This window comes from Hippopotamus amphibius, chromosome 3 (genome assembly GCF_030028045.1).
Source record: "Hippopotamus amphibius kiboko isolate mHipAmp2 chromosome 3, mHipAmp2.hap2, whole genome shotgun sequence".
In the NCBI taxonomy this organism is placed as follows: domain Eukaryota; kingdom Metazoa; phylum Chordata; class Mammalia; order Artiodactyla; family Hippopotamidae; genus Hippopotamus; species Hippopotamus amphibius.
This window is the reverse complement of record NC_080188.1, coordinates 62,517,437-62,538,591: the sequence shown is the minus strand read 5'-3', so window position 1 is coordinate 62,538,591 and position 21,155 is coordinate 62,517,437. Positions and strand designations below refer to the sequence as shown.

Sequence of the window (21,155 nt, the reverse complement as noted above, 5' to 3'; positions counted from 1 at the left end):
ACATGTAGCCCTCTTCAAGGTACAAGGTATTTTGATAGCTTGATGTTTATTTTGGACTCTAGCCCAGTTCTTTACTAGCAAGATTTATTGAAAGTATCAAAGGAAAATTTTCTTTCATTGAACAGGAGTATTACTGGAAATAATTTTAAAACTACAGCAGGGTACTTTTTCATGAATTATTAAATTAAATAATAAGTTAAAATCAAGTTTATTATCAGAGTAAAGGAAAATGTTTTTCATTATTCCTAAAACAATCACTGCTTCTAACAGAGGATACAAACACTGAGATTATAGCATCTTGTTTATTCAAAGGAAAACAAAAGAAAAGAGAATGAAAAATTTCAAATTATGTAAATGAGTGTTTGACTATGAATTTAGTGTACATTAAAAATATTTATTTCATCAGTAATTAAAATGTCTTCTCTTATAAGAATTTCCTAACTGTAATCCATGTAGGACTTGGAAACAAGATAACAAGGAATTTTCTTTCCTCATGGATGTTTATAATCAAAGAGTAAAGTTCATTTTACTGTTGTAAAAAATGTCTTCATCAAAACTTAATTTTCTGTTCTTTATTTTACAAGACTATTTTGATAGGACTAACTAGAAAGTGTTTTCTCCCCTTAAAGAAAGATTTAGGATTTAAAAGTTCATTATTTCAAATTATGTTTGAGTAGAGGTCATAAGAATACCATTTACGGTTCTAAAAACCACAGATAATCTGACTAGAAAAACCTGACAAAGGCATACTCAGTATGTTGATTCCAGAGCTAGAATTTACTATGTTCACAAAATAATCCTATCAGTGACTATCAGATTTGTGTTCCATCCTTAGTTTTACTGATGAGCCAATTATTTTTATTTCCTTTTTGTTTATTTTATTCATTTCAGTCTCTTGGTCTTTGTTCTGTGACCCCTAAATAATATGAAGTAAACGACAAAATACGGATTTCCGTCCTGGGGACAAAGGACTGTGCTTTTAGAGAGTGCCACAGACTTTTGGCTGAAGCCTACCCATCAAGTTTAATGGAACTTGGCTGCCAAAACCCCATGTGACCTTTGAATATTTAGGGCTAATGTGACTGCTGCTTGCTCTCCCTCCCTGGGAGTCCACAGGAGCTCTTATTTGCTGCTTCCCAGATTTCTGCCAGCCTGTTTGTGCTCAGTTCTATTGATGCCACTTTCTGGCCCACTATTGTGTAACTGTTCTCTAGTATAGTTCAAAATGCTGAGTAGATTAGGACAAGAAGACTCCTATTTTTAAATATTTATTTGCAAGAAAACTAAGATGCACTATAGAGTGTAAATCTTCTTAACTTTTTAAAATAAAAATGTAAAAACTAGGCCCATCCCTTCTGAATAGAAATTTTTTTCTAAAAGACTCCTTCTTAAGGCAAATCTCTAAGGAAACACGTTTCAAAATATATGTTCTTTATCAAAATCTGTTTATTTCCTCTCATTTGAACATATCGATCTGTACTCCATTTCCTCTCTTCCTAATGACAAAAATGAGATAGGAACTATATTTGAAAATCTCTGGGCTCAGTCAGTTAGAAAACAGGTTGATTAATTCAGGAAAAAATAGTTAAAAAAATAATATTATTTTTGCTTACTTTTCTTACTGTAACACAAAAATACTGAGAGAAAGTGTCTTTTCAAAGTATGATAAATTTAGGTAAAATGCTATGTGTTTTACCTTAGAAAGTTAAATAAATCAAGTATTTTTATACTACTCAGTATTTTTGAGAGATTTCATACTGTAGACAATATGCCAGGATAAATATAAAACATTATAATTTCAGTGACCTTCAAAGACAAGTACTAATTAGATACTAAAGTCTACACAAGGATGTAAGTAAGATACTTCAGATATTTTTGAACCAAAAAATAGAAATGGGCAGTTTTTTGTGTTCCAGGATCTGTCCAAATGATTTTTTTATTATATAGAGGTATAAATGTTTTTCAAAAGGTAGAAACACAGTATTGTTTTTATGACTTCCCATTATTTGAAAAACCATGATATATACAAAAGATTGAACTTGAGGCCTTAACAAAATTTTTTGTTGTTATTGCTAGATTTGTAAGAAGAATATGACAGGACGTGAAAACCACAAATAATAATAAGCAAGCTCCTTAAATTTTTCAAGATTTAATGAAGTTACCTGCCATGCAAATGTCAGCTTACAAAACTCACACAAGCAACAAACACTTACCATATTCGCTATCATAGAATATAATGAACTTCTGCCAGGCATATTCCGTGACCACTCTCAGGATAACGTCATTTAAGTAGACAGGTGGCCTAACAGAGAGAGTGTAGTCATCATTCCTGTTGCTCCGGGTGAGTCCACAGCCACTCCTCGGGGTCCCAGCTGTTGAGCGCTGAATGAAGAGGTGGGGGATATGCATGGCATCTGCCAAAGACTGGAGGGACCCCGCTGATGTGCAGCCGATGGAGCTGACCAGGGCCAAGATGCCTTGATTCATAAGTTCACAGGCTGCAAGAAAGCACAGGAATACTCAAATGTCAATAGGTTTCATGTATTTTCTTTTTTTGAGGAACAGTGAATAAAGCTTACACAGCTATTATACAACTATGGAAACTTTTTTTTTTTTTAAGGAACATTCTACATGAGGAGATTCTCCAATTATAAAGTGCTGCTGGAATTCAGATCAAGAGTTTTATCCTAATTAGCTAGTTGACCTAGTACAAATTTCTCAGCTTCTCTTGGTCTCAATTTCAACATCTGTAAACAGGGTAAAAGAGCATGAATCTTTCAAGACTATTGTGAGCATCAGAGATAATTATTCAGTGTCTGTTGTTTGTCTCTCACATGATAGGCATCCAATTAGTGATAGCTATACCTTTATATTTATTAATGTGTAATTCAGAGAAAAAAATCTTTACTGAGTATATAATACAAGGTTTCAAGAAAGGAGATAACGCGTAAACTGGTAAATGAATGAAGGGGGAGATGAAGAGTTTGAGGAAGGCATTTCTGGCCACAGAAAACAGCCATTCTGGTATCTAAAACTTTGATGACACTTGCCTCTCCTATTAAACTGGAAAAATGAAAATGTTTCTGTTCTTTTCCTTGTTTATCAGAAAACTCATGGTCAAATGAAATGCTAAATTTCAGAAACTATCTCATTCTGGTTTCCAACTGAACAATTTCTAATTTCTACTATATGGTTTGTGATCTCTGTTTCAATTTTGTTTTAACTATTCTGCATATGCATATACTCTTACTTCAAAACATATTTAAAACTAGAACAAATATAAATTATAAGTAAACATAAAGACACAGCTTATATAGTAAAAACACAAACTAATACTAAAAATTATTATGTAAGCAAAAGTGTTAAGATTATCTAAAAATGTGTTATTTTTAGATTATGCTAATGAATAATATGTGGTATTATCCATCCCACTGCACATACTAGTAAGAATAACTGAATTTTTCCTATAAAATCAAAATAGGAAACATCAAAAGTTGCAATCAGAAAACCATATAGTATTAGATTTGAAAGGTAATTTAGAGATCATATAGCCCAGGATGGAAAATCAGCTTTAACTGCTATGCCAACCATGACTGGTTAGTAAGTTCACATCCTAGAACACTATTTGGAGAAAGACTCTGAGACTCAAAAAATTACCAAAATCATCGTGTTAGAATTCTCATAGGAAGAGACTGGGAGAGTAGTAGCTTGCAAGTCATAGATGGGCATCCCTCTTAAAGTGCCCCCAACCTCTGATGGTTTACAGTTGTCAAGAACGCATGCAATCCCTCTTAAAAAAAAAAGTCTCTACCTCATTGGTCAATGGTCTTTTTACCATAGCAAGCAAAGGATATTTACAAACTTAAGATTTTGCATGGCAAAGTAAAGACAGACAGAGCTGTCCATCAGGGAAACCTCAATTGGAGACTGTCTATCATCAGATTTGTAAAAAAGCAACAGTCCCACTATAGAGAAAAAAGGAGCTCACACATCTAAAATGGATTGAGACTTGTTGACTCAAAACACAACCCTAGCTGGATACATTAAGAATAGGTCTGTAAGGCAACCTGTCACGGCTATATTTGATGCCCATTTTGCTCCATTTTACCAATATAAAATGTTGGTTGAAGCAAAGATAACAAATTGATTTCCTATGGACATTGACCTTTCATAGGGCTCTAAATAAAACTTAGTATAAAAAAGAGACTCATGACAGCAGAAGAGAGATTTGAGAAAATAAAGTGCTACACCAAGAACAGAAGCAAAGCTTAGTGAAGCAGTCTACCTTCTGCTATAAGAATTCCATATCTTGACTATTAGAAGACTACATTATTTAGAGTTTTAGTTCCATACAATGCATACTTTAGTTCATTATGTACCGTGTGAAAACTGAATTTGAAATATCAGCATATTTATGTGTGTATCCACCACTTTTTTATTATGAGAATCCAAGCCAAGGACTTCTTAATGGCATATTGCTTTCCCTCTAATTACTTCAAGCCCTGTGATTTATTTATATTATACATGCATGTACCCACACATCTCCAAACATATAGAGGATACTGAATAGCTTGCTGCTTTTGTGACTCCAGCTGTTTGAAGCTGTAACACTATCAAAGATGTTTGTAGTCTGCATTAATTACTGAAAGCACACCTTTTTCTCTTTTCTTTTCTTCTCTCCTTCCTTCCTTCCCTCCCTCTTTTCCTTATTTCTTTCTTTCCTTCTTTCTTTCTCTCTTCTTTTTTTCTAATAGCAATTGCAGTTAGCAACATTTTCACCCTTTTTGGTCATTCAGCAGTTATGGAAACGAAGTTCTCTGTATAAATGTAGAAAGTTAAGTTAAATGGTACTCATGTACACTATTTTTTCATTTCTGAAACTAATCAATTTGAGTCTTCTTTTTTATTAAGTAAAATGAGATTAATATAAAATCTATTAAGAGTTTTGAAATTGATTATCTGTCACTGAATAGTCAATGAGAACTCAGTGAAATATTTTTGGATAGCACTATCCTTCTTGAATACACTTATTCCCTGTGATATTTCCTCTGACTATTTATATTGATCAATTTGTCCTGATATAACCTCTTCTAATGACTTTAAGTCAGATCAGGACTTTTGCACATTCAATTCATAGACTTATTCTCAACACTTATTTATCAACTTTCAACCATGGGCCAGGAACTTCTTGGAGACTAGATAATATACATGGCAGGTTATATCCTCAAAAGATCTCCCAATCTATTCACCATATTGTTTACAAAATTTCCTTGCATCAGAATTCCAAGTAGAGATTTAACACAGATGACGAAGTTCACTCCTAGAGATTCTTCTGGTTATCATGTATTTGCATTATGACATCTGAGTAGTTCTGATGTTCCCATTCTGGAACACATAAGTCTGGGATTGTGATTGCAATGCTCTTTGATGTGATTATTGCAGAACATCTAATATCCATTGATTTTCCTTTACTTTTTACCAATAATATTGTTGACAATATAAACATAACTGGAGAGTGGAATTTCCCTATTTTTCTAATTCTCTTAATTTGTGAGTGGGGATGAAGTATAGGGAAAGAAGATACATAGAGTTAATAAGAATAAAAGTATCCCCAAAAGTGACCCGTATCTTCTTTCAATTTACAATAATAAACTAAGACTTCATTCTTTCATGTTTCTCCAACTCGATGCAACATATAATATTTACACAATTCAATAAAGATAATAAAATACCTAGGAACAAACACATCTAAGGAGGTAAAGGACCTGTACACAGAAAACTATAAGATACTGATGAAAGAACTCAAAGATGACAAACAGATGGAGAGGTATACTATGCCCTTGGATTGGAAGAATCAATATTGTGAAAATGACTATACTACCAAAGCAATCTACAGATTCAATGCAATCCCTATCAAATTACCAATGGAATTTTTCATAGAACTATAACAAAACTTTTTATAATTTATATGGAAATACAAAAGACTCCAAATAGCCAAAACAATCTTGAGAAAGGAAAATGGAGCTGGAGGAAGCACCCTGACTGCAGAATATACTACAAAGCTACAGTAATCAAGACAGTATGGTATAGCACAAAAACAGAAATATAGATCAATGGAACAGGACAGAAAGTTGAGAGATAAACCCATGCACCTGTGGTCAACTAATCTATGACAAAGGAGGGCAAAATATACTATGAAAAAAAGACAGCCTCTTCAATAAGTGGTCCTGGGAAAACTGAACAGATACATGTAAAAGAATGAAATTAGAACACTCCCTAACACCATACAAGAAAATAAACTCAAAATGGATTAAAGACCTGAATGTAATGCCAGACACTATAAAACTCTTAGAGGAAAACACAGGCAGAACACTCTAACATAAATTGCAGCAAGATCTTTTTTGACCCACCTGCTAGAGTAATAAAAATAACAATAAACAAATGGGACCTAATTAAACTTAAAACCTTTTGCACAGCAAAGGAAACAAGATGAAAAGACAACCATCAGAATGGGAGAAAATATTTGCAAACAAAGCAACTGACAAAGGATTAATCTCCAAAATATACAAGCAGAACATGCAGCTCAATATCAAAAGAAACAAACAACCCAATCAAAAAAATGGGCAGAAGACCTAAATAGACATCTCTCTAAAGAATACATACAGATAGCCAACAAACACATGAAAAGATGCTCAACATCACTCATTATTAGAGAAATGCACATTAAAACTACAAATGAGGTATCACCTCACACTGGTCAGAATGGCCATCATCAAAAAATCTAGAAACAATAAATGCTGGAGAGGGTGTGGAGAAAAGAGAACCCTCAAGCACTACTGGTGGGAATGTACATTGGTACAGCCACAATGGAAAACAGTATGGAGGTTTCTTAAAAAACTAAAAATAGAACTACCATATGACCCAGCAATCCCACTACTGGGAATATACCCAGAGAAAGCCATAATTCAAAAAGATACACACACCACAATGTTCACTGCAGCACTATTTACAACAGCCAGGACTTGGAAGCAACTTAAATGTCCATCAACAGAGGAATGGATAAAGAAGATGTGGTACATATATACAGTGGAATATTACTCAGCTATAAAAAGGAGCAAAATTGGGTCATTTGTAGAGATGTGGATGGATGTAGAGAGTGTCATACAAAGTGAAGTAAGTCAGAAAGAGAAAAACAAATGTTATATATTAACACATATGTGTGGAATCTAGAAAAATGGTATAGATGATCTTATTTGTAAAGCAGAAATACAGACACAGGGACTTTCCTGGTGGTCCAGTGGTAAAGAATTTGCCTTGCAATGCAGGGTACGTGGGTTTGATCCCTGGTCAGGGAACTAAGATCCCACATGCCACAGCACAACTAAGCCCATGCACCACAGCCACTGAGCTCATGCACCTCAAGTAGAGAGCCCACATGTGGCAAACTACAGAGCCCACATGCTCTGGAACCTGCACACCACAATTAGAGAGAAACCTGCCTGCCACAACGAAAGATCCTGCATGCCTCAACAAAGATCCAGCATGTTGCAACTAAGACCGAACACAGCCAAAAGAATTAATTAGTTAATTTAATTAAATTAAAAAAATAAAAAGAAATATAGATGCAGACGTAGAGAACAAATGTATGGATACCATGGTGGGGGGTAGGAGGAATTGGGAGATTGGGATTGACACATATAAACTATTTAAACTATGTATAAAATAGACAACAAATGAGAACATACTATATAGCACAGGGAATTCTACTTAATGCACTGTGGTGACCTACATGGGAAGGAAATGCAAAAAAGAGGGGATATATGTATATGTATAGCTGATTCATTTTGTTATACAGTAGAAACCAACACAACATTGTAAAGCAACTATATTCCAATAAAAAAATTGAAAATAAAATGTATTCAGTTTATATGTTTTATCATATCTGAAATCAAGACATATTTCAAAATTGATCAATGCATTTAATATGATGGATTATTTTTCTTGAAAAATCATTAATCAATATTGAAATCTATAATCAGTGAGCTCTTATAGATGAGAAAATAAGGTAAGCTTCCATGGCCGATAAAGATTTGTGCTTTTTCTACAACAGCTGAATTTAATTTAACTTCTTTTTTTCTATTTCATTCATTAATGAATCATAAGCATAGTAGTTAAAATTGCTTATTTCTTTTTTCATCTACCAAAACATACCCGACCTTTGCTTTTATAGTTGTAAGAATATAATAACACACACCACTTTCAGCCTGTCCACATATTTAGCATTCTTTGTAAATATGATTTTCACCAACCATCTGAGAGGTGGCATATTAAAGGTGGGATTAATGTGACATATGATTAATGTAGTTTGCCAAAAATACAATCATTTGGAACAAATTCTTCTAAATAAAGATGGTCTTTATATATAAATAGTGTTAAAAGGTCCAATTTAATCATAACTATTTACTTAGGAAGTGAGAATATGGAAAAATTTAATTATAATTAAAAAGCATTAAGACATTTCTTCTTACAAAGAATATCAATGGCTAAAATGGTTGATTACCAGTCATCAAATGAACTCAACTGAACAATTTTCAGTCAACTATTTTTTCAGTCATCTATTGCCATCATGAACTTTCAGCTATAAGGCATAATCTAAGCCTGAGATGGACTAAACATTTAACCCAGCACCTACTGTAAGTCATTTTATTTTTCCATTTACAGTTCAAAACAAGCCTGTATAGAAAAGCTTTTATTATTCTCATTTTCAAGTAAATAAACTGGCTCAGTTTGAATGTATGAATTTAAATACATTGTCTAAATTCATATCATTAGTAAATGGCAGAGCTGGGATTCAAACCTGGCACCGACTTCAATGCCTGGGCCATAACAACTGTTTTTAAACATAAAGGCCCATATAAACACCCGAAGACACTTAACTCTCTCTTACTACAAGATTCAGAAAATGTCAGCCTCCCAGATGTATAAGAGAAAAAAATAATGATTTTGATACCATTATCTTTTATTTTTTTCTTTTGGACTTGGGATTAAGGCATTACCTTTATACATTTTTAGCTCCAAATATGAAGATTATACACAAAAAATTTTCAACAAGGATGAGAAAAACTACTGAGAAGCAACAATTAAAATATAATTAAATATTATACTTTCAGTTAAGCCCTAGAGTGGTACTACCAATAATTATGTGATAAAAATGATAAAAATATTGAGTATTATTTTATCTTTGTATATTGACTATTACTTTATCTTTGAAATTTACAAAATATTTTTATATGCATTTTACCATTTTATCAACATAATTATATTGAATAAATTCCTATCCTCATTCATTGAACACTGAATTGAGTCTTATTCTTACATTTTCAGTAAGTAGTAGAGACAAGGCTGGAACCCAGATTTTATGATATTAATATGTACCTTGCCACCTTTCAATTATGTATTTTCATAGCCTCCTATTTTATAAAAGTTCATATTAAACCTCTCTCCTTTTAATGTTAATTTAATAATTCTGCAATGAACACACATTTATGTACATACACAACTATATGTTGCATATGTCAAATATATATTTGACAGGCAAGTGTCAGGTACTCAGGATGACAGAGTCAAAAATAAGCAAGTGTATAATGCAAGAGATATAAGATGTTCACATCAATATATAATATGTGGTAAGTAAGGGTTAGGTCAAAAGGAGTCATTATTCTATAGTAGCACTAAAGCATTTTTCCTAGACTGTGAGTGGAAATATGAAGAATAACTAGGAACTAATTCAGTGAAAAGGAGTTACCTTGATGAAAAAGAGTGAAACAAATATTTCCCACTAGAAGAAGTACAATATGCAAAGATGCTGTAGTAGAAGGCAGAAAGAAGAACCAGGAGCTAGAGTACAGAGACCATGGTGGAGAGTTGTGTAAGAAGACGGAAGGGTAGGCAAAAGATATGACCTTTGAATGAGTTTGTCTTTTTGTCATTAATTTGAAGGAGAGCTTTACAGATTTTCAGTATCACCCCTTTATCTGTTATTTATATGTTAAAATCTCTCCTTACTCTTCCTGTATTTTAAATTTATGTATAATTTAGAAGACTTAAGATTAGTATAAATCAAATTGGTTAATCTTTGACTTTTAGGAATATTTTGCTTAATATCACGTGTAGAAAGGCCTTCTTCCCACAGCCTACAGACATAAAATGAGAAGTTTATCTAAAACAACATCTTCATCATGCTATATGCTAAGACTGATCACTAGCTGATAGACATTAGGACTCCAGGAAGGATAGCTAGAGGACCTTAAGAAACCAGATGAGTACAGAACATTATATTTAGTAATACAGGTAAAATCTGATCTTTATCTGCACAATTCCAGCTCACAAAGAGTGAGGATTAAACACAATTGTGACAAGAATGATAACCCATATTATATTACATGTCTGTCTTCAAAACTTTTCCCGTCATTTTACAGAAATGCTAGTTATTAAAGTTATTATTATTTTATAATATGGCACATCCTGGATTTAGAACCAATTCTTTCAAGGCAAGTCACAGAATATTAATATACTCAGCAAATTATATATTATAAAAATAAGAAGATCTTGGTAAAAAGATATGATGAACTATGTGCTTGTGTTTGTGTAAGGGGAAGACAGAGGATGACAAATAAAAAACACTTTCCATTGCTCTCTCAGTTATTGCCATTTCTCCAGAATATCAATGCTAAAACTCAGAGGTCACCTTCAATTATTTCCTCTCTCTTATTTCTGATACTCATATAAACTTTGGTTAACCCACAATGTTAATTCTACTTCTTAAATATTTCTCAAAACTATCCTCTTCTTGAAATATTCACTGCCAGTCCCTTAGTTCAATCTACATCACCACCAACCCAATTACTAAAACTGTCTCCAAGCTGGTGTGATTTCACAGCCTTCAGCTTAACCTTTCTCCAATCAACCACATTATAAACAAGTACTGTCTATTTGTTTAGATCTCATTATGTCATTTCTGTGCTTTAAAGGCCATCAATAAAAGGCTGAGGAAATATTAGAGACTGGAGGATCTAAGGAGAAATGACAACTAAATGCAATATGGGATCCTGAATAAAATTCTAGAACAGAAAAAAGTTGTTAAATTGATGAATTTTGAGTAAGGTCTGTAGCTTACTCAATAATATTGTATTAATGTTAAGTGTCTGTTCTTGATAATTGTACTATGGCTGTATAAGACATTAATATCAGGGGGAGGGGGTAAGAAATAGAAAGGAACTCTGCACTATTTTTGCAATTTTTCCATAAATCTAAAACTACTTGAAAATTAAAAGTTAAGCAACCTAAATGTCCATCAACAGATGAATGGATAAAGAAGATGTGGCACATATATACAATGGAATATTGTTCCGCCATAAAAAGGAGTGAAATGGAGCTATATGTAATGAGGTGGATGGACCGAGAGACTGTCATACAGAGTGAAGTAAGCCGGAAAGAGAAAAACAAATACCATACGCTAACTCATATGTATGGAATCTAAAAAAATGGTACTGAGGAACCCAGTGACAGGGCAAGAATTAAGATGCAGATGCAGAGAACAGACTGGAGGACACGAGGTTGGGGGGGTAGGGGGCGAAGGGGAAGCTGGGATGAAGTGAGAGAGTAGCATAGCATAGACATATATATACTACCAACTGTAAAAGAGATAGCTAGTGGGAATTTGCTGTATAACAAAGGGAGATCAACTCGATGATGGGTGATGCCTTAGAGGGCCAGGACAGGGAGGGTGGGAGGGAGTCACGGGAGGGAGGGGATATGGGGATATATGTATAAATACAGCTGATTCACTTTGGTGTACCTCAAAAGCTGGTACAAGAGTGTAAAGCAATTATATTCTAATAAAGAGCTTAAAAAAATCACTTTCATTGAAACTCAAAAAAAAAAAAGAGAGAGAGAGAAAACGTCAATGACTTCTGCCTTCTGCAAGAAAAGCTTAAACTCTTAGCCTGGCATACAAAGCGCTCCAAGATCTGGCCCCAGTCTGCATTTTCATGCTTACCTCTCCAGCCCCTATTCCTTGACATAACATCTTCCTGCCATTCCACACATTCTCTTACTGCTAAGCCAGTTTCTACTATGATTTCTATTATTTTTCCAGCAGTCTAAGAACTTATACAAATAAATTTTTGACATCTTAACAATACTGAGTCTTCTGATTTATTACATGATATATATCTTCATTTTATCTAGTCAAATTTTTTCTAAGCAATATTTTGTAGTATTCAGTGAATAGGTATTACTTTCTTTTGTCATTTTTATTGCTAAGTATTTTTACATTTATATTCTATTGTAAATGAAACTGTATTTCAATAAAAATACATACTATCTAGACAGAAAAATAAAAAATTTTAATTTAATTTTTCACAGCTAGTATATAGAAATATATCAGATTGTTGCATACTGATTTTGCATTACAAAATCTTATTAAACTCACTTATTAGTTTTAGTTTCCTTCTTTGTAGATTCTTTAGCAATTTTTACATAGATAGTCATGTAATTTTCAAATAAAGGCATTTGTACTTCCTTTCTATATACCTTTTATTTTCTGTATACCTTTTAATTTTCTTTTCATGGCTTATTGCAGTAGCTGGTACCAGTACAGTGTTGAAAATACATGGTAAGAGCAGCCATGTTTTCCTTGTTCCTGCTCTTAGGAGAAAAACATTCAGTCTCTGATAATTAAATATGATGCAACCTGTAAGATTTTTTTTGAACATGATCTCTCTTAAGTTGAGGAAGTTCACTTTTATTACTGGCTTGCTGAGAGTTTTTATTAGCAATAGATGTGAGATTTTGTCAAAAGCTTTTTCTGCATCCATTGAGATAATTACATTTTTCCCCTTAGTCTCTTAATGTAGATAATTACATAGATTTCTGAATGTTACACCATCTTTGCAAGGATAATGTTGGCCTCAGTAAATGAGTTGGGATGTGGTAACACCTATTTAGTTTTTTGGAAGAATTTGTATTTAATTAGTGGTATTTATTCCTTAATGGTTGATAGAATTCAATAGTAAAACTTTCTGGAAGTGGAGCTTTGCTCTCGAGAAAGTTTTTACCTGTAAAATCTATTTTTAAAACAGATATGGGGATATTCAGCTTATTTATTTCCTTTTGAGTGAGCTTTGGTAGTCTGTGTCTTTCCCTTTTCATCTAAGTTGTCAAATTTATTGGCATAAAGATGTTCATAATATTATCATGTGACTTTTAATATCTATAGAATCTGCAGTGATGCTGCCTCTCTCACTCATGATATTGGTAATTTATATCATCTCTCTTGTTTCTGGTCAGTCTGGCTAGAGGATTATTACTTTTATTAATTTTCTTAAAGAAAAAGCTTTTGGTTTTGTTGATTTTTCTCTATTGCTTTTTTTAGTTTCTGTATCATTGATTTCCACTCGGATATTTATAATTTCCTTTTTTCCTGCTTAATTTGAGTTTAATTGTGCTCTTCTTTTTCTAGGGTTGGGAGCTGTGATCATAAATTGCATACCTTTCTTTTTTTCTAATATAGGTATTTAGTCCTTTTCTTTTTATGTATTGCTTTACTCTAAACTTTTTCTGCTAAATTTCCCCTATTATTCATTTATGTTAATCACCTTTCCTGCTAGCATATTAACCATAGTTATTTTTGTTGTTTCTGTCTGACAATTCCAACATCTGGGGTAATTACCTACTTGCATGCCAGTCCTCTGGATTAGACACTGTCTTCTCCAGTGTTTGCTTGAAACCCAGTACCTTGCATCTTGTAAATTCAATCATAGATTGTTAATTACATTTAGACAGCCTTTAAGTATTTTTGATTAGAGAGAGTGCAGTGCTTCTGATTATCACTATGAATAACTGTATTTCTTTTACTAACATTTTATTCCTTGACAGCAATGACATTCAGGCACACTAATTGTATGAATAAAAAAATCACTCCTCTTATGGGAACTTTCTTATCAGGGCCCATAAGCCCTCTATAAGCTCATGCCTGGTCACAACTCTGAACCTAAACTATTACATTCAGCCTTGCTCATTCTACTTTAGCCACACAGGGCTTGTTGCTTTTCAGAGCAGCCTCTTTTCTCTCTGTTTCTTTTGCCTGGTGCTTTTTACCCATATATTCTTGCATCTTATTCCCTCATGCTGAGCCTATGCTTTTGCAGCCTCTCTTTCAATAGCACCCCTGTTACTCTCTATTTCATGACTCTAATTTTCCCTTAACATTTATCATCATCTTACTACATACCTGTTTGTTTCTATATTTTCACTCTTTCTTCCCCAAGAAAATATAAGCTACTTCAGAGCAGAAGCTTTGTCTGCTTTGTACAAAACCTAGAACAGATTAGTCTATCACAGGCATTGAATGAACTGAATGAATGAATTAAATGAATGAATAATTGCATGAATGGTATAGCTGCAGTATGACCTCCAAAGTGAATACACAGTAAGGTAGCTTACTCACATTACAAATTACACTACTCAAAGTCTGTCTATTTCACTCAGTCTTCTCTTGCTGATAAAGAAGAGTCCTAAATAGAGTTGACAAAAGTAGGAGGGGCAGAGTGAGAAGAATCTGTCCTTCATAACAAAAGTGTTGTTTAGCATCCCCTATGTGCACTGTTTAGAAACATCAATATTCTCTTGTAATAGGGTTAGCCGAAGTAAGTTCCACGAAAGCAGAGATGCCGTACTTTTTGTTTTTCTGTTAACTCATATGTTCTTGGCATATAAGGGACCTCAGTAAATATTTCTTAAAAGCACGAATACAATATAATATGTAATAGATGAGAACATTTAATATGTCTTTAAAAACAATACTCTCCATGGATGCTTTTGTAGCAGTAATATGTCAAATACAGTCTGTTACCTCTTTAGTCTATAAACATTGATTTAAAAATTTAATTTGATTAAAATATTTTAGTAATGTGTATGTTTCAGATGATTTTAAACTAAGCAGAACTTATGCTTTTTAAGTGAACTAAAATGGTTACTTGCATGATTTATTGCAGCAAATTTGAAAACTCATGATTTTCTAATGTAATATATTCCAATTAATTTTCTTCTCAATCTTCAATGTGTGATTTTATCTCAATCTGATTAAGATAAATAGTTGGCAACAGTAACTAGATCACAGTTATCCATTTGTGAATCAATCACCAGTATTACAATTTATGGGTAATCACATGTCACTTACATAAAATGCACTTGGATTTATTCTCTGCCAGGAAGTAATCTTTACCATCTGCAGTTTGTTATCATATTCTAATTTCACTAATAATGCCTTTCAACATAGTATCAGAAGCATTTCTATTTCTGGGAAAAAATGTCTATGTACTTTACAGAGCTGTGAAACAGTTCATAAGGTTAGAAACTATTTAATAGTTAGCTTGGTCACTGCTAGCAGCAATTATGAACTGAAAGGAGATAATTCCTGAAAAGCATGGGATAAATGTGTTGCAACTTTTTCAAAAGACAGCTTTTCACTAAGTCACATGGCCTCTTTTCTCTTAGAAGTTTTTTTGTTTTGTTTTGTTTTATTGTTTGTTTTAAGCAGCACTGTGCAAGTTGTTGAAAAGGCTTGCATTTAAATTTTTGACACTAATTTTTGTGTGCAATTCACTTAAACATACAAAGATAATGTTTCTTCCAACGGAAGATATAAAATCAAAACACTAGGCTGACGCGACAATCTTCCTAACCACTGATACCAGCAGGAAACAACAACAACAACAACAACAACAACAAAAGCAACCCAATAAGCCTCCTGTATTTCTGCTATTGCCTAGAAACTGTTGCTTTCAGAGAGGGGAACTGTGTTGGCTCTATAATCTAGAGACCTAGGGTATATGTGAGGAATCCTGATTTTTTGTTCTGGCTCAAAGGTGAATCAGTGATGGGCTTTGGACAAGAATCACTTTTTCTTTTTGGGTTTCAGTTTCTTTATGTAATAAAGGTGGTGATTAGACTAGATGGTTTCCCAGGAGACACCATACCAACATTTCTCTCTCTCTTCTTGCTGCTGTTACTGATCAATCTTTCCTCTAGTTGGCACATTCTAACTTAATTGTTGCATTTTGACCTAGAAACAGAAAACGGTTTTCTGTTTCTTTATGTTGGCTTTACATACCTCTATTTTGATTCATTATAAGACCATTTTTATTTTCCTGTTTCCATGTTGGGGTTGGGTGCTATTTTAAATCAGAATACTCTTGCAAGCTTAAAATGAAAAGAGTATAGTGGATTTTATTTATAATATGCCTGTTTAAAATGCCCTGGCATTAAAAATTTTTTTTCCACTGTGTAAGGGTTTATGACCCTTTCAAAGAAAGGTTTATCTATTTGTAACAAAATCATTTTCTTCTGAAAGTGTCTAACATACATACATAGAGAGAGAACACTAAATTTAAACCTTCTCTTCCCTCTTCTTCTGCCCCGCCCCACCCCGCCCCCAGAAAAAAGGGATGAAAAGGAAAGCACTAACATAATATTGTGACTACTGACAATTTTCTTTTTTTAGGGACTAAACAGACAAAGAAATTAGTATTCATTTGGATTTACATCAAAGAAGAAATCTCTAGAAATACCATTTTTTATGATGACAGTCTCTTTCCTATGTCTTTCCATGAAACACTGCAATGTTTTATACTTCTCTGTCACACCACCCTGAACTCTTCCCACAAATGATATTCAGGGAGATTGCTTTAATGAGAGATGCTCCAACTGCAAAGAAATGTCTTATCCACAGTAGTAATAACATAATGATACTCCCCATAATGTTAGAAATTTCATTTCCAAGTCCTTTTTTTATCTCTTTTTATCTTTACAAATACCTGTGAAGCAAATGGTGATCATTATACCCAATTTGCCTCATAGAGCTTCTGCTAATCACAAGTGAAAACATGTATGTGAAAGTCCTTTTCTAACAGCAAAGTAATACTTTACTATAGTTTCTTATCACCCTTACTCACATGACTCTACTCGTTTACTTGAAGGATCCTGAAGTATAGTTTGAGGTAAATGATTACTAAAGATTATAATTACTTAAAGATGAAGGTCTATAATCATTGATTCAATCAACTGTTAAGGACATGCCCAAAGGAATACAAAAACAATGTAATACAACATGCCCACACTCTTTAGAAGTTTACAGTTGCCTTAACTAGTCTAAGCCACCCAATATTAATCAACTATAGGCAAGATGTTTATGTAAAAGAAACAGTATACCTCAGTATGCAAATATTATTTGGATTCAAATAGGCCATACATTGTAATGTGAGTTGGATCAATTTGACCTCAACTAGTTGGATAATTCTTTTGCTAAAGAAGCAAAATAACTCTTAAGTCCCATAAAAGGAATTTTTATTAATTTTTTTATTGACACATAGTTCATGCTTAAGAAATACTTGATGAACCAAAAATAAGATGGATCCCCCTTGAAGAAGAGTTTGATTTTGATAATTGAGGGGAAAGGAGAAGCGTATCCTGAAATATGGAGGGAGGAAAGATCTAAATAATGAGCTTTTATTTTCCTTTCAGAAAAGCAATAGAGAAAACAAACCACTGTGAGACAACCTTGTTCTTATTTGAAGATTCATTAGTAATATGGTAAAACAGATAATTCAAGAAGTAATAGAACTCTAATTTCGAAACATGTATACCATCTCTAGATTCCTGGGCAATCTCATTGAAAATAGTTCAATTTACAGTGGGGCAATCAGAGAATAGATTTTCAAAGTGTTAGCTTAAGAGGAGAAATTTTAGAGTACCAGGAATTGTAAATGGCATAGAAGAGTAGCCACTTACATATCAGGCAGAGAACTGCCGATTAAGTAACAATTTCTCCAGGCACATGTTTACCCAGGAATAGCGATTGTAATCACTCTCATCCTCTTCAAATAATGGCCTGTTTACTGAGTAAAGGTTTTATAGTAATGAGATGAAACAAATGTAGTCAAGTCACTATGTCACTCTTCTCCATATATCTGGTACCAGTACATGCTGACTTTCTATGGAATGTATGATGCAAAGAGAGAGAGAACAAATGCTATTTCAAAGATATTTAGGGCAGAACAAAATCTAAACTCAAATGCACTGTTTATGTGTGTGCTCTGAAACTAGAGTGCCTGGGTTTTCACTCCAGGACCTATGCTTTTCAGCTGTAAGACTTTAGGAAAGTTATTTAATTATTTCCTCACCACTAAAGTGGAAATGATATCAATATATCTAGTGAGAATTAAATTAGTTAATACATTTTAGGGCAGTGCCTAATACACAGTGAGTGTTCAGTAAAAGTTAGACAATGGTTTTAAATTTGATTTTTAACAGAATAGACTTCAGGAAGGGAGGCTATAAACTAGTCTATTAGGAAGGACAGAATATAACTAGACAGGAGCTTAAAAAAACAGAAGAAAATGAATTAAGATAGTAGAGAAAATTTCAAGTCACTGTTCATGCAACAAATGACGACTACTGGATTCCTACTGTGTGCAAAGCTGTGTTTGAATATTATAATTCATGAACATTATAAATTCCATGAAAATTCCTTCTTGTGTCTCAAGCTATAGTTCTGAATTTTAGCTTTTTAACTATTCTGGAAATGTTCACATTCTATATTTCTTACATGGTTTCTTTTACTAGAATTTTCTGAAGGAGATCAAACTAGTTTTCCAAGCTGGGCATGCCTCAGAGCTACACATAAGTTATGACTGGTAGTGATTACCCACAGACAGTCACCTCTTTTGGCCCTTCCATGAATGCAATCACAGGAAGCAGCTAAATAATTAAAGCTATCAGCATGAAATGTTCTCTCGCTGTGAGTAAATAAACTTGTACAAAATGCGTATGTCCCTGAAACATCTTGCTAAGACAGTATATAATTGCGCTGAAAAGAGACCAGTGTCAAAGACCCACAGTGACTCGTTGTTTTTTATCTGAATTTAAATATCTTCCTTTAAATATAATCTCTTCATTTACATAATTTTAAAACATCATTTTAAAACTAGGTTCAGATGTTCTCATGATTCTTAGAATTCATAGAGCTCTTTCTCTACCCATAAGTTTAATGAAAAATGCAAATAAAATTTACTATTATTACCTTAAAAAATCTTTTTAAAAAGTTTAACACATTTTTTTGGGCCTATATTCCCTCTTTCTTAACTTTGTACTGAAAAATGCAAATATGTGATAATCTTATGTCTTATTCAATTACCATTCTTAAAACATTACATTAGCTTAAGGGATTATCATTTCCATTTATAAAACAAGAACACAATGATTTGCCAAATCTATAATAGAAATAAATAGCAAATCAATTTGGAATCAGCTTATTGTTCCATTGATTCATCATAGAAATTTTAAGAACAATGATCACTAGACTAAAACAAGTCAAATCATTAAAGTGAAATGTCTTTAAATGTATGCTAATGTATTTAGAAGACTGACACCACAGATTTGGGAGTCTATAGAAAATGACTGGGAAAAGATGTTGATTTCACTTCTCTTCAAGTTTTGGATGTGAAAAACAGCAATCTTTGGTTCAGGGAAAAAGGTCTGGAAGTTTGGGTAAATCCATTCTTTAAGTAGTGATTCTCAAGGGTGCCTTCTACCCTGATGGACCCAGTGTAGAGCCAGACAGTCTCTACAGTGTTTGTGTTTGCTTATTAGGGAGACTACACTTGGAAGAACTAGTTTAGACAAATGCAGTTGGGCATGGAGAGAAATACAACAATCCATAGTTCTTGGAGCTCTTGATTTAACTAGTATATGTCCTGGCAAGGAGCTAGTGAATGCTGATATTGTTAGCTTATATTTCTAAAATTATAATTGTATCATTATAATTTATAAAATTATAATATTAGCTTATATTTCTAAAGTCCAAAGCATTATGGCTGCATTCTTACATTACAATTTCAAAGCAGAAAAATAGATGCATACAGGAGAATTATTTAGGAAAGTATTATTTTTGATTTTATTCACTGTAAGTGGTGATGGAAAAAATATAAAAAGGAAAATAGAGGAATAAGTAGTGTTATAATATTATAATAGTGCTATAATATACTCATATACTGTATACTGTTGTATTTAATATATTAAATGTATAATATATACTCTATATTGTATGTAAACTACTTATTTAACATTTGATATCATGGGACACTGAGAAAAGACAATTCAATTTAATTTAAGCAAATACATATTAAGAAGCTATACTATGGGCTTTGGTGAATAAAATACAATTCTTCTATGTAAAATTTTCATAAAAGGATAAAGGCAGCTTAGATATATAACTTCTGAAATAAAATTTTCAAGTCTCAGTTTACTCATCTGCAAAATGGGGATGCTAAAGTTTATAGGCATTAAGTTTGGAAACAGTATAATATTTGAATAATGTAAGCTATTATTGCAGCTATTAATCAATAGTTATGCATTTGTTTTAGAAATGCAAAACCATATAAAATAAAATCGTATTTATTTCCAAACAGAAAAATACTTCTTAGAAAAATAAGCACTAGCATCTGTAATTTTCACAACTCACACAAAACCAATAGCCATATCCTCAGCATCATTTAAGATCATTTCTTATGTTTCAGTCTATAAATTTGAATATATTAGTGTTTAGGCTGTCTAAATGGGTAGAAAAATGAGATTTATTTACAAAGAGTTAGGAGGAATTAATTACAGATTTGTTGCCCTGAGTAAAACTGAAGTTTACTGTAAAACTTGATTGTATCAAGTATGTATCTTCTGCACATAATTCCTTGTGGAATATCCATTAAGGATTAGGCTGAAGGGGATCAAATTGTTCACTGAAACAGAATCCTTGGTGTATAATATTAATTATTAGATGTGAGGGAAAACATACACACCTCTTGGGGTCAATCTCTCTCTTTGTTTTGAAATTTATTTGGCTGTGCCATGCGGCATGTGGGTTCCCAGTCCCCCAAACAGGGATCCAACCTGCACCCCCTGCAGTGAAGTGCAGAGTCCCAACCACTGGACCATCAGGGAATTCCCTCAATCTCTTTTAATTAAGGGTAAATGAGATCATCATAATTCTAAGTGCAAATGATTCTCACATGTTGAATTTTATTGTACTATTTTTTCCATTT

At 33.0% G+C, this 21,155-nt stretch overlaps 1 protein-coding gene across 2 annotated transcripts in view; it reads right to left on the bottom strand.

Moving 5' to 3' along the window:
• The window catches only part of GRID2 (glutamate ionotropic receptor delta type subunit 2), a 1,416,273-nt gene that overhangs the window by 689,664 nt on the left and 705,454 nt on the right, over positions 1–21,155 (bottom strand). The window contains exon 3 of one of the 2 annotated variants that reach the window (XM_057728577.1): positions 2,214–2,498. The exons of the other annotated variant lie outside the window; for it this stretch is intronic. Coding sequence (XP_057584560.1) covers positions 2,214–2,498 — 285 coding nt within the window. The remainder of the gene's footprint in view (positions 1–2,213; positions 2,499–21,155) is intronic. 2 annotated transcript variants of the gene reach the window in all.